This window comes from Diplotaxodon limnothrissa, linkage group LG19 (assembly GCF_057381915.1).
Source record: "Diplotaxodon limnothrissa isolate DT_005_m linkage group LG19, D_limnothrissa_male_GT1.1, whole genome shotgun sequence".
NCBI lineage: Eukaryota > Metazoa > Chordata > Actinopteri > Cichliformes > Cichlidae > Diplotaxodon > Diplotaxodon limnothrissa.
The window spans coordinates 31,706,203-31,720,883 of record NC_140614.1 but is presented as its reverse complement, the minus strand read 5'-3'; the positions used below and the strand labels follow the sequence as shown (position 1 = coordinate 31,720,883).

General features: G+C 39.6%; 2 protein-coding genes across 2 annotated transcripts; both read left to right on the top strand.

Annotated features, from left to right (window-relative positions):
* Window positions 1-6,137: 6,137 nt before the first annotated feature.
* lrrc74a (leucine rich repeat containing 74A) lies at window positions 6,138-11,442 on the top strand. The gene is made up of 13 exons (XM_085343339.1): window positions 6,138-6,249; window positions 6,376-6,548; window positions 6,624-6,731; window positions 6,835-6,928; window positions 7,143-7,192; window positions 7,306-7,387; window positions 7,479-7,564; window positions 7,633-7,827; window positions 7,914-8,009; window positions 8,811-8,954; window positions 9,145-9,249; window positions 9,380-9,465; window positions 10,833-11,442. Exons 1-13 carry the CDS (start codon window positions 6,138-6,140, stop codon window positions 11,440-11,442), a joined length of 1,941 nt encoding a protein of 646 aa, XP_085199465.1.
* Window positions 11,443-11,887: 445 nt separating this feature from the next.
* On the top strand, window positions 11,888-13,680 carry olfm4.1 (olfactomedin 4, tandem duplicate 1). Its single transcript, XM_085343362.1, has 5 exons — window positions 11,888-11,968; window positions 12,068-12,244; window positions 12,337-12,549; window positions 12,619-12,766; window positions 12,845-13,680. Exons 1-5 carry the CDS (start codon window positions 11,915-11,917, stop codon window positions 13,678-13,680), a joined length of 1,428 nt encoding a protein of 475 aa, XP_085199488.1. The 5' UTR covers window positions 11,888-11,914.
* The last annotated feature ends 1,001 nt before the right edge of the window (window positions 13,681-14,681 follow it).

The window sequence follows — 14,681 nt, the reverse complement described above, 5'->3', positions numbered from 1 at the left end:
GTTTAAATACATTTTAATAAGCTTGTTTACCGTCTCCTATTGACAAAGCACAGAAGAACTGTATAATACAAAACATGCCTTTTTATTCAAAAGTTCATATTTACACGAAATTATTGGCAGCTGTTGCAGCCAGAATGTGGTCTAAAAAGATTAAGGTCCAACAAATGAGGTAATAAACACAATAGGGCTAATAGGCATAAAACTTACATTCTTTGACTTTTTGTCATAATTTGCTAGAAACATTAATAAAAACCAGTAGAGACAATGATTAAATTAAACAGTTAATATCCATCCATCCGCTTATCCTTTTTCAGGGTTGTGCTGGAGCCAATCCCAGCTTTCATAGGGCGAGAGGCGGAGTACACCCTGGACAGGTTGCCAGTCTGTCACAGGGCTATCACACAGGGACAGACAACCATTCGCACTCACATTTACACCTATGCAATTTGGATTAATCAATTAACCATGCAAACACCACAAAGAAAGACCCCGGCCTGATGGTGGAATTGAACTCAGGACCTTCTTGCTGTGCAGCAACAGTGCTAACCTCCGTGCCACCATGCTGCCCTAAACAGTTTATATTTAATAATCAAATTAATGACTAAAAAGGCACTGATCTAATTAATATCAAACTTAATACAACCAAAAACAAATAAGTACATAATAAACAGTCAAACAAAATTTAAAACACTTGATACTTGCAGTGGTTGGCAAAGTTTCTTTTTCTCCAGATTGATAGTAGAGGGCTTTCAAAACAGTCTCTGACGGTGTCTGAGGAACTGGAACAGGTTTTGGATCCAATGTGCTGGAGCACTTGCATGTTGTTCTTCAGATGCTCGGTGTACATTAGCGTTCTTTCCTTGCAGTCTGAAAGCAAATACAAAGCACAATAAAGCAAACTGCCCATTTCAAAAGCAAATATACAATCTTACATCTAATAGAGCTGACACAATTAATCGTGTAATGATTTACAATTGTGATGCATTGCAATGCGGACATAAAGCATTCTTAATCCATTCAGAAGAAACTAATTGATTATTAAATACGGCCCCGATCAAAAGTTTAAGACCACTTGAAAAATGGCAAAAAATCATCTTTTGCATGGCTGGATCTTAACAAGGTTCCAACAACATGCAACAAGCAGAAATGGGAGTGAGACAAAACATTTAACTTACATTTCACAAACTTAAACTGGGACAGGCTGTTTTACAGCTGATCAAATGTTTAGGACCACTTGCCTTTAAAAGGCCAAATCTGTGCAAAACTGTGGATTCATTGTCATTTTCTGTCAGGTAGTCAGACTGTCAGGATGTTCTGATGGCAAAAGCAAAGAAAAATTTCCTTTTTGAACATGGTCGACTTGTTGAACTGCATAAGTAGGGTCGCTCACAGCGCGCCATCGCTGCTGAGGTGGGATGCATTTAAGACGGTCATTTCCTAACTAATCCCGGGGGTTATGGAACAAAAACGTGAAGTGGAAGACCTAAAAAATCCTCAACCCAAATTAAGGCCATTAGTGGTGAAGAGCTTCAAAAAAAAATTCTCTGATGAGAAAAAAATATAACCTTTTTTTTTCTCCTGTAAAAAAATGCAACCTTGATGGTCCTGATGGCTTCCAACCTTACTGGCATGACAAGCACATCCCACCTGAGATGTTTTCTACGCCCTACAGACGAGGGGGTGCCACAATGGTTGGGGAGATGCTTTTTCCTTCAGTGGAACAATGGAGCTTCAGGAGGTGCAGGAGTGTCCAAAGGCTGCTGGCTATGTCCAGATGATACAGAGAGCATTCCTCATGACTGAGGGCCCTCATCTGTGTGGTAACGACTGGGTGTTTCAACAGGACAACGCTACGGTACACAATGCCCGTAGGACAAGGGACTTCTTCCAGGAGAATAACATCACTCTTTTGGACCATCCTGCGTCTTTCCCTGATCTAAATCCAACTGAGAATGGACAACAGTTCCAGACAGTAGACACCCTTCGTGTGGCCGTCTTCACCACTTGGAGAAATGTTCCCACTCACCTCATGGAAACGCTTGCATGAAGTGATCAACAATAACAGCGGACCAATTAATTATTGAGTTCACGTTTGGAACTTTCTGTTTTGGGGGTTTACCCATGTTTTTTGGAGGTGTGGTCCTAAACTTTTGATCAGCTGTAAAACAGCCTGTTTCAGTTTAAGCGTTGTTTTTAATAAATTGCATGCTCAAAAAATGTTTTGCCTTACTCCTATTTCTTCTTGTTGCATGCATGTTGAAGCTTTACTTGGAACCTTGTTAAGATCCAACCATGCAAAATATGATTTTTTGCCATTTTTCAAATGATCTAAAACTTTTGATCAGGACTGCTGTTATTTTTAGGTTCTACAATTTGTTTTCGTCAGCCACATACATCACAGTGGACCAACACGTGCAGCCTGTGTTCAGACAAGTTTTGAGCAATAAAAAAAAAGTAGCTTATATGTAACCTCCTTTATTTGTTGATGAAAAGAAAAAACTGAAATGAAGTTATCATGATGCATTGGGAAAAATATATATTTTTCGGGGCAAAATGTCTTTAGTTTTCTAATAAAATCTCTGTTACTGAGCCTCACAGGTCCTTTTCTTCTGCTGTTGTGCATCACATGCCAGCAGTGCCTTCGCACATGCGCGATTTATTTGCAGTCTGGATGCAGTGGGGTAAAAGTCATCTGTTCCATCTTCCACTCTGTCACCAATTATGAGAGGCAACAGCCTTAAAAAGTTCCAGTTTTGTTTGTGCTGAGAATTTGTTGAGGACTGACCTCACACGGCTTTGAAGAGGTACCAGAGTCAGAGTATTTAAACTGTTTAATGCTCCAATTCAGAATGGAGTAGGCGAACCATTCTTTTTCTTCACAAAAAAATTTAAGAAACAGCACAACATCATATGACAAAATGCCATAAAAATCTTGTGTCCTAATCAAAATGGCAAACCTGGCTGACAGATGTGAAAATATTTTAAACAGTTGAAAACTGACTCAAACTTTACTCCTCCTATATCTGGTGTACCTTCAGTCTTGAGGTGTTCAGCAGGAGAGTTGTACATCTCTGTGGTGCATTCTGCTCCACACTGATTTGGACCACCCTGAAAAACAGATTGCATCATTAAACAATATCTACAGAAATGATGTGTACGACTAAAGCAGAAGCCACCAGTGCAATGTGAGCCCAAATTATCTACAGCATACAAAACATGGTCCCTTTAACTACAGTTTTATCTATTTATTTCCATAACCTAAAGGATTAACAACTTCAAAGGCATCTTGGTATAGCAGTAGTTTGAAACATAATGGATTTTGGTTTAAAAAAAAAAAAAGAACTACTTTGAATATCTTACCATCTCTAATGTCACACAGTACATCTGATGAAGACTCAGCTGATTGCTCACCTGTTACACATATGTGGATCCCTTGACCGCCTCACAAAGCTTGGAAATACCCTCATCAGATAATGTTGTTTCAGTTTTAAGACATGTAGTGAACTTATTCAGAGTATATGACTGACCCAACTCATATATTTTTTTAAAATTTCCTCATCGATCTTTTATTCTAATAAACCCGAATTACGGGAACACCTTTAGATCTGTTCAGTTTTATTTATTTTATTTTTATTTTATTTTCATTTAGCACCGCTTAACTGTCAAAAACTCATCTCTATTGCTTCAAATTGCAAGGTAGAGGTCCTACAGTGTTAATCTAGGATAAATGTTGTCTCGGCTTCATTGATGACATAAATGCCATTTGGTATTTGGCCAGAAGTGACTCTAGACATGATTCGACAGACAAGAATTTAAACCACAACTTAACAATTTGGCTGATGCAAAGAACCACGAGGCAGTGATTCCAGCTTAAATGTATTCTGGATATTGTTAAATATTCTTACATTTTTTGTTAATGTTTGCCAGGTATCCTGTTTAATATTCCCTTTTCCCCTGTGTGTTTTGTTCAGTTTTGGTTCCCCTGTCTCTTTAATCTGTGATTAGTTTCAGCTGTCTTCCCACCTGTTGTTCCATTGCCAGCTACATCTGTGTCAGTCTCCCTTTATCCTTTGTTGTGTGTTTTGAGGCCTATGTTCACCTCCAAAACCCAATAGAGAAGCCTCTGTTTCACAACCAGTAGATTAGAAGCTTTTATACGGTATTTAATTTTTAAATGAACAATTTTATTCTGAATAAACATGAAAAAGATTATTGTTTCATTGTATTTAAGTAACTATCATGGTCCTGAGTCTGCACACGCAGTGGTTTTGTTTTGATTATTTTTCTCGTGTTCTAGTTTTATTCTGATTTTGTATTCTGTCTGGAAACTTCCTGTTTTACTTTGTAGATCCGTGTGTGACTTAACTGTGTTTAGCTTGTGTTTCCCCGTCATCTTGTGATTAGGATCAGCTGTGCTTCCCCCCGCTGTGTCATTTCCTAATTACCTTGTGTGTGTGTGTGTGTGTGTGTGTGTGTGTGTGTGTGTGTGTGTGTGTAGCCTGGGTGTCGGTCTGTGCTCATCGCCGGTTCGTCTGTGTTATTTTAGTGTTTCTCCGTGTCTCTCTGTTTTCTGTTTCTCGCCTCATGTCTTCCCTTTGTGTTATGTTTTTAGGTCAGCTTACTGGCTTTCCCAGTTCAGTTTACTTTGTAATTCTCATCACTGCTTTGTGTCTGCAACTTGAGTCCTCCTTCTGCAAACAGCTATCCCAGCCGTGACAAACTCCTTAAAACGCATATATTTGTATATGAAAAAAAAAAATAGCCTCCTGAGATTCGACGCCCTCAAAAATAATACATTTGGACTTTTCTTCACCATATTCACTCAATAACATTTTAATTAATTTAGGGTTTTTTGTTTGCATTTTATTAAACAATAAAGGTTTCATTGTTTGCATGTTTTTTAAACACATGTATTTAACAAAGTAACAAGTTCCTGTTCAAAAATAAAGATTCATTTTTAGCATAATGAAGACAGCTGCACTCTGCAGCCTGGCGTGGGCTGAAACACAATGCTAGGTTACTGTTGTTATTTAATGGTCCATTTGGTGCCAAATTCAGGATGTAGAAGTTACAGCTTCAACCACTAGTAAAGCTTTCACTTGCTCCTAGCAAGTTTCTAAAACTTTGTGCCTTTCCCCCCCCTATTCCCTTGATTATGAGCCTTTACTACGTGTTTACAGTAATCTAAAAAAACTCATTTCTAAGCTGTTTAGAGACTACCTACACTACATGTATATTTGAACTGAAACCTGTTTCAAAGATGGATTTTCCTCCTTAAATCTTCATATAAACTGAAACTTGTGTTGACTAGTAAATTTAAACGAGTAACTAAATTTCCTTCTCAGCTTGCTGTCTCATATCTGCTGGCATCTAGACCTCAGCGCTGCACTTGCCCACAGTCATTCAGAAATTGGCCAATTCTTGTGTGGAAATCCATAAATCTCTGACATAATGAATGAATTAATCCTTGTTTCTCTATCACTGGTGAATTCTTGAATAAGTGCATTTATTTCATGATTTTTTCAGCATTATAATGGCTGTGAATGCTCCATATTTTCTAGAAGGAGTAAAGCTTACATATAACACCAGTTAGTAATCATTACAGTGGAAATGCAGTCAATTTTCTTTTTGCTAAATAACTCCAGTATTGATCCAGTATTGACCCATTAAATTCTTTATATATTAACACTTCAACGGTGCAGCGACTGGTAGCTCTATCTGTTAGCATTAGCATTTGCTCATAAACATACACTTGCTTCCATCAAACTGATGGATTGTCACAATTTCAATTAAGAAGATCAAATTACATTTTTATGAAACTTCCTCTGCACACGTATCATACTTTGCTTGTGACAGTCATGTGTTGAATTTTGTAAATGTGGGAGATTGTACTAATAAATAACATTGGATGAATTAAATTACAGCACACTATAACTGTAGGTTTTGCTTAGGATTGTAACCCGAGTGATGCATAAATTGTTAACGACACAAGACACACAACCTGAGGGGTAGAATTACCCGGGGCATAGTACAGGCCCCTTTCATTTCACAGGCCCTGTTCTTACCAGGCACATCACAGCCTGATGTTTGTGAGTGGGAACCGTTTCAATAAGGACAAGTTTTAAAGACAGGCCGTAATGTCGATACCGTCATTTGAGTCCCTCTGCTTAAAAGACGATGACAACTGTCCATCCCCAACTGATCTCGACAGCTTTGGCGATGAGTTTGACAAAGACTTGGAATCAGATGGTGAGCATATTAAATTCAATCATGGAATAATCCTTGAGGTTCTTGTTTAAATACTAAGTAATTTAGTAGTCATTACTATAAATCTATACATTGGTTATATTAATTTATGACTTTTATAATATGCAGGAAATAAGATCAACAAGGAGATGGACACTGCTGAGGTGTACATGCAGGCCTGCAAGCTGGTAGGTGTGGTGCCGGTCTCTTACTTTATTCGAAACCTTGACTCTCCAGCTGTGACACTCTCCCACCATGGGCTCGGACCTTTGGGATGCAAGGCACTTGCTATTGCTTTAGTGGTATGTTTCAAATCTAAGAGCTGTTAATCAATGAGGCACTTTTAAATAGAAAACTGATGATCAGGTTTTATTTAGACTGATACACAAATAAGCGCCCTGGCACTGGCAGACAATTCAATTCAAGCTGAGGGAGCCAAATACCTCATGGAGACGTTGAGGGCTAATTTCACCATTCAGCACCTGGTATGTAAGACTGCAGGTTGACCACTGGAGGGCACAAGTGTATTTCAGGTCTAAATCTGAGAACTCTACATCAAGTTTGGTTTTAATAATACATTTTTTGCAGGATATATCCCACAACCATCTGAAATCTGCTGGGGCTGAGTATGTGGCTAAAATGTTGCTGGACAGCATTTCGTTAAAATCTGTGAAGCTTTCAGGTAATATGCACGTGACAATGCATTTAACTTGTCAGATGTTACGTGACAGATGACTGGCATCACAAACAGTCAGCTTACATTTGTTGTGTCGGGGTTGCCTTTTTCCTGACAGGTTAGTCGAGGTTAGTTTCTGATTGGTTTGTCTATTTAACAGCGATAATTATTGTGATCTTTTTTTTTCATGATTGTTTTGAATGCATTTTCTTCCCTGCAGGGAATGGATTTACTGATGATGATGCTAAATATTTTGCAGATGCTCTGTCAGTAAGTTATCAGTTATGTCCTGCTTTTTCACACATAACAACCCATTTTAGTCATTTCTATATTCATAAATTGTTCTTTTGCTACTTGCACCTGTCACATATTGTTACATTCAGACCAATTCCAGGATAAAGGTACTGGATCTGAGCCATAATGAGTTTTGTGGAAAAGGAGGGGAGCATTTGGGACAGCTGCTGGGTATGGTAAAAGGTCTTAATAGGTCTAAGACTAGTTCTTAATAGCAGTATAGATGTATTCTTTCACTGACTTGGCTTTCTTATTTCTACAGCAAACAATGAGGGCCTGGAGGTGCTGGACCTCAGCTGGAATCATCTAAGAATGAAAGGGGCTGTGGCTTTTTGCGCTGGGTTAAAAGTAGGGCTGATTAACAAAATTTGTTAGTTACTCTGTGTGCAGCATTTCATCACAGTCTTCCCATTTAGGTGAATATGATGTTAAAGCACCTTGACTTATCGTGGAACGGTTTTGGGAACGAAGGTGCTCTGGCAATGGGAGAAGCCCTCAAATTCAACACCACCCTGGTGCATCTCAACCTCAACAATAACCGCCTGACCAATGAAGGCGCCAGCATGCTGTGCAGGGGTCTTGAATTCAATGACACACTCAGAGTCCTGACGGTGGGTGGATGAAATTGCATTAGGGTAACGTATATCACAGTCATGGCTTCAAGTGAAATATCGGATAATGTCTTCTATTTCTTTAGTTGGCTTATAACTCTTTGACAGTAGAGGGCGCACTGGCTCTAGTCAACGTGGTGAAGAACTCACCTAAAACTGCCTTGGAGGAGATCAACATATGTGTGAGTGGCTGTGCATCCTGCTCTGCTCCATGTCATGACAGATTACCACAGGCTGTAGGGACAGTGCATCCACAAATCAAATTTACATATTGTTCTGCTGGCCTGTAGTCGGATTTATCCATGTGAATTGTTCTGGTGCAAATGTCCCAGTTCTTGAGTTATTGGTTGTAGAGATGTGTCTACATTTAATAGAAATTGACTTGTGATGCTCAAAGCACTCAAATAATACATCTGAAAAACCCACAGTTATGTTTCTTTCCGCAGATCAAGACCCAATTAGAGCCGAGCAATTCTTGAGCAATTCAGAGCAATTCTTGCACGACGTCCTTTTTTCTTTCTACCAAACGACATAATCTAATGTAGACATGCAGCTGGTTGATATTACACCATAGCAGAAAGCATTATCAGCGTTTACATCCTGCCAAGCTGTCACAATCACCAGGTTCTCGTCATGGGTAAATGCACACTTCCTTCTGTACAGTTATGCAGTCAGCAGGTGTTGTTTTATGGAGAAAAAATAGTAATGAAACTGCTCACAACCAGGTCATTTCTGGAAATATTCAGTGCCACTGAAACTGAGCAACTCTCATCTAAAAAGTCTATACAGAGAAACTGCACTACAGGCCAGATTTAAACATATGTAATTATAAGGGGAACTTTCTCTTTAAGCAACTCCTTTTTGCTCTGATTTCAGTTCAATTTTGTGTTCATATTAAGTCAAAGTTGTAATTTTTTCCTTTTTTTTGACATAGGAAGCAAAATGTGTGTGTGTGTATATCATGTTGTCTTTTATCTGAACAGAATGTGCTGGTAAATGAGCACTTTGTGCATCTATTGGAGGTGACGTGTCAGGAGCATCCTGGTCTGGATGTACAGTATGGAGGCGTAGGAGGCTTCATGGCTAAGAAGCCACCAAAACGTGTTGATCCAATGAAAGTCATTCAGGTCTGTCTCAGTTGGTCGAATGAGCATCTGACACATACTGCATGAATTTTATTGTGAAAATATACACAATATATCTTTATTTTTATTCTTTCTTTCTTTATTCAGAGTATATTTGCTGTTCTGATGTTTACTTATTTTGTTGGTCTGCATTTAATTATTGTCAAAATCACTTCTACCAATGCTTCTGAAGGATTATCTGGACCAACGGAAACTGCGGCTGTGGGATTTCTTTCGAAACATCGATAAAGATGGCATCATGAGAGTGTCTGTTACTGACTTCAGGAAAGCAGTTCAGGTTTTCCAAACAAACTGTGATACTGTATATGGAGCCGTGTAGAGTCAGTGCATTTCACTGAGAGTTTACTGTGATAAAGAGAGCAACTATGAAACTGATTCCCTTTTCCTCTTTTGTGTGAAACTGTAAGCAATCAAGCATTCCCTTGGACCGATACCAGATTGAGGAGCTGATTCAGAGACTTGATCGGGACAGGACAGGAATGGTGGACTACAGGTGAGCATTTCCCATACTGACTAAATATACTCACATCTGACGCTTCAATATTTACGTTACAAGGTGGAGCTTTGGCGTGTTAAAGCTTATCATTTTAACATTTTGATTGTTTTTATCTCTCGTTTACTGATAGTACAGCTGGGCATAGAGTGTCTTAGTTATGACCTGGGAATTTGCCCAGATCTTAAGTTCAACTGACCCTATCAAAACTAAGAGTAGCTGAAAACCTCTTCAAGCCTGAAAAGTTCACTCACTTGCGGCAGAAGTCTATTTGACTGGTATATTAGGATATTGGGTTGTCTCTCGCACTGGTAAAAGCTTTTTCCAAATATTCACAGATCTACTGTATATATAATTTACTACAGAAGTTGTTTTTTCTTTTTTGCAAATCTGCCTGAAAAGAAATCTGATCACATTTTTTAAGTAATCCTACTAACAGACAAACAGACAGACACACCAAACTAATCGCAGAAGCTCCACTGAAGTAGTGATAGTGTTATATATGTATAGTTATGTATAGCACAGAGAGAATCATAAGCTAAGAATAACTTGTATGGGAACTTTTCTTCCACAGTTTGGATAAAAACACATGTTAAAGAAGTCCACGTAGCTCAACATGCAAACAGATGGTAAACCATGTGGTCTATACATTCATATTTTTATATAGGTGTTTTATAAACTACATGAAAAGTAATGATCATAGGTTTAAGAAAAAGCTAACCCTTTTCCGCAGTTGTTTAAAGCAGACCACAGATTCAGCCATCCTGACAGGCTGAGGGAGGTTGCACCAACGTTTAGAAGCTACAGTCTCAAAAACATGATCGCCTCTAGATTTAAATATGAGCATAAAATATATAAATATGACAATTATAAGACCCTGATCATATGATCAGGGAGGTTACTGCTGGAATAAGGTTAAAGCAGATCCTCATGCATACAGAAGCCTGGGTATGATGGGCTTTATACTGTATGTAATTCATCTGGGGTACAGTGAACGTGCAAAAATTCCACACACAGGTGGGTTCAAACTAGGACCATCATGCAGTGTTAACCACTGCCTCATTGTTCTGCCACACTGCACATAGATAAATACTAACATTTTGAAATTAACTCTAACTCAGCCAGTGGAATGAGAAGCTGTCAGGTCCGAACACAAGAACCTCAGTTGTCGAGATTGAAATTGAGAGAATATTAAGGACACCCAAGCAGTAATTGTAGTGACGTTGTTAGTGAGGTAGGAGAGGCTGTTCAAGTTGTTAGGCTTCACAGAAAAGTGCAGTTGTGGAGAGACAGGTAGATAATTGGTTGGCGTATGAATCTAAAAGCAGTCAGTGATGTTTATACTATAATCTGACCATTCTGTGCAGGGGACTGGCAGATACAAGGAAACAAATGATGAGGGATCACCGCCGCCAGCTTAGGAAATTTGAGTCCCGTCAGAAGAAAGAGAAGCAGAAGAGTGACCGCATTCTCAAAACCTTCCAAAGTGCTGTGGAGGCGGTGACACCTCACAGCTCCATAGTCATGTCTCCAGGAGGTGCCAAAGAAGACTCGAGTGGCCCTCAACACTTTTCCGCCACCCCTCTCAGCTCTTGGCACCACATTGTCATGTCCAACAGCAGCCGCTACTCTGTCACTAACATGAGCAACATCCACCTGCCCATGTTAAGAGGCGCCACGCCTTACCGTCCCACCAGCTCCTCCGGGATGCGTTCGTACTCCCAGCCAAACCTGTCGGCCGATTCCCCTCGCTCTGCTCCAGACAAGTCCATCTCTGCTCAGGGCGTTCGCTCAGATCCAGAGATGAGCCACAGCAAGCTAAGCCCCACTGCTAACAGCCTGACGAGATCCAGGCCCGCTCTCAATGTAAAGCAGTCAGAGGGTAAAAGTAAAGTCAAAGCCAAGAAAATGAAGAAAAAGAAACCGAAGAAGAATGCAGACAAAGCTTCAAAGAACCCTGCAGTAACGGTCAAGTGACATGAACACTGTATAATGCTGTATTACGTGATATATTATACATGTGATTTGTTTTTCCCTTGGTTATTATGTCATGCAATATTTTTAAATGAATAAATAACACATTTGATTATCAATCTTATCTAAAAATCTATATTTATTGCTTTAATAAGTTATCAGCGGTCATGTCTTCGCCACCTTGCAGTTAACGACACTGAGTGGGATGGGCCTTCTTCAGAAACATAATATTTCATCATGGTATTCGGGAATGGTGTTCTCATGCGAGCCCACACTCTTGAGGATAATTGTAAACAAACATCTGACGTAAATTTCTGTTTGCTGTAGATAAGAACGAGCATTATATCCTGGCATGTTCCTCAACTAATAATTCTGTGAACTGAGACAGGTGCTGTGTCCTCTGATATGATGGAGGAGGATCTATAAATTCAAATGATCCACCTATCTCAGTCATAACCACTCTGACTGCAGCAGAATGATCGTCACTCTGTATTTCTCAGCACTGCTGAGCTCCACGGTTGCCTGGGAGGTACGCATGGCATGAGATAGATCAAGCGATTCATCTTTATTCTTTAAAGCTCCGTACACATTTAGGTGAGACGACTTCTTCCATCTAACTCTTTTTTAGGGAGTGAGGAGCGTGTGGAGTGAAGGGAATCCAAGAAATGAGTCCGGAGGTGGAGGTGGTGAAAGGTGCTCCTGTGACGCCTTCCTGCCCGGTTCAACTTTTCCTGTAGGTGATCTGGTGGTGATAGAGCAGACAGCAGTGGAGATCTCACATGAACTGGAGCTGGAAATGGGCAAGGTATTTAGTCACAAGGGAACGTGTGCATTAAAAGATTGCATAATTGTGACAAAAAACATTTTTGAATGTTTTTTTTCCCAATTAAATTTCAGCTGGGGGAATATGAAATCAAAGTGACAGAATATGAAGAAAAGATCGTAAAACTCACAGCAAAAATTGAAAAAATGGAGGAGAATCCTGATGGCTACAGTGAAAGTGAACGGAATGAGATAAAGATTGAGATTAAACAAGTGGAGGCCTTGATTGTAGACCTGCAGCTCTCCATCAACGGCTCCACTGCTGTCCTTAAATCCCTGCGTGTACAGGTATGTCCCGAGCTGAAGGTGTTTTCAAAGCCAGCAGAAGCAGTGGAGATCCATTGTGTTATCTTTCAGATTACAGTCATGGTGGAGACCCTGAACAGGCTGGAAAAGACCTACGACAAGAATTTAATTCTGGTGACACGCCGAGAATACCTTAAGGTGCAGCTGCAACTAGAGGAGTGTGAGAGACGTCACCAGGAGCTTTTCTACCCCAACATTGGTAAGCTCACTTATACCGTCATTCCAGTTGTAATCCCTGTTTTTGTGATTACAACCTAATTTTCGTCTCCTTCTGCAGGTTCATGTGCACACACTGGTATCACCAAGCTCAGCAAACCCATAGTAAGCCAACTGAATGCCCATCTAAATGCTGGCTACAAATTTGGTGGATGGGGGAAAGATTCAAAACCTATTCCAGACAGAGAGTCCATGTACTGGTACTCTGGGTATACAAGTGCCTCCATTATTGACATCAGGTTCTACACTAACTACAAGAACCTCATTTTAAGAAACCACTTTCAGCATCACAGCTTACAAACCAGCTGGCGTGGCACAGGAACCAATTTTATCTTCCGTGACAACACTCTGTATTATCAGATCAACAGCCCGTTTGGGTTAGCTAAACTGAATTTCACCACAATGGCATATGAGTCCAGGGTGATCCCCAAGGCTAGTTCAGGCTTCTCTTATGCATACTTTTCCAGTCAGAACTTTGACTTTGCTGCCGATGAGACGGGGCTGTGGGTGACCTATGCCACACAGCAGTCTGCCGGTCGGATGGTCATTGCTAAAATAAATGAGGCGTCTTTTGGGATAGAGGAGAAAATGGAGACTAGTATCTACAAGCCGGGTGTGAGCAATGCCTTCATGGTTTGTGGCACTTTGTATGCGGTCAGGACAATCGATACCATCACTGAAGAGATATTTTACAAGTACGACACTAAAACCAAAGAGGAAACTTACATCAGTATTCCCTTTGAGAGGTTCCAAGAGAAGTACTCAAACCTGCACTACAATCCCGCTGACCAGAAGCTCTACATGTACAATGATGGCTACTATGTCCAGTATCACCTGTGGTTTAACCACACAGCTGTGGCTACGACCACCACGGCGCCACAAGTTCTTTTAACCTAAATTGAAGATCTGATATTTTCTGAAGTATCACATCATATGAATGAGCCAACTATTGTCTCATCTTGTCGAGTAATGACCTCCTAATCCTTCTTGATTGTTAATAAATGATTTCAAGCATCACACAAGTGTCATGAGTGTCTTTTTTTGTGAACTTTGAAAACTAAAACAGAATTAAAATAAAAATGGTTCTTAATTGTACCTTCAAACACTTCTATTCTACTGTAGAGGTAATATCTGTTGTTTTAGTTAGTTTGCTAACTATTAATACAATATTTGTAATTATTATAACTTCCCTGACAAATCATTGATAGGCATGTCTACAAGAGTGTGAGTCCACGGTTTCAAAACCTATATTTTTATTGTAACACCTGTACTCATTTTCCTCAATCTTGCCTCAGATGTTTGCCCTCTATTCAGTAAAATTTAAAAAGATTAAAAACAAACAAACAAAAAAAAACTAACACTGAAACTGATCCAAACTCAACTAAACATTTTCCCACAATAAAAATGAAACTCAAATGTGGAAATCCACCCTGGAAATTGAAATTATGCAGAATTAGAAACAAAATGTCAAAATGAAATAAAAATAAAACTTACTTGAACATACAAAACTATAACATCTGTGTTGACTGCAGTCATAAATGATCTAACTGAACCACTGTATGCATGTCTGCATTTAAAGTGCAATGGAATAATCATCCTGTATGTGCAGTAACTTGACTAAAAACTGCTACAGTCAGAGAATACATCCTACCCCATTTCCAATGATGATTCCTACACGGACTCCTCTCCCACGCCTCATCCCCAATTTGCAAACCCAGCTCCTCCCATGCATTCTTCACAAAGTCAGATTTAGAATTCAAATACTCTGGAAAAACATTCACTAAACCAGAAACCAACTTGTTAGAGTTCGGGGAGCCCAGAAGGAGCTTAAAAATTGGTCCCCCCTTCTGGAAGAGATGGAAAGTTTAAAATACTCTGACGAACATAGTTTCTTATCT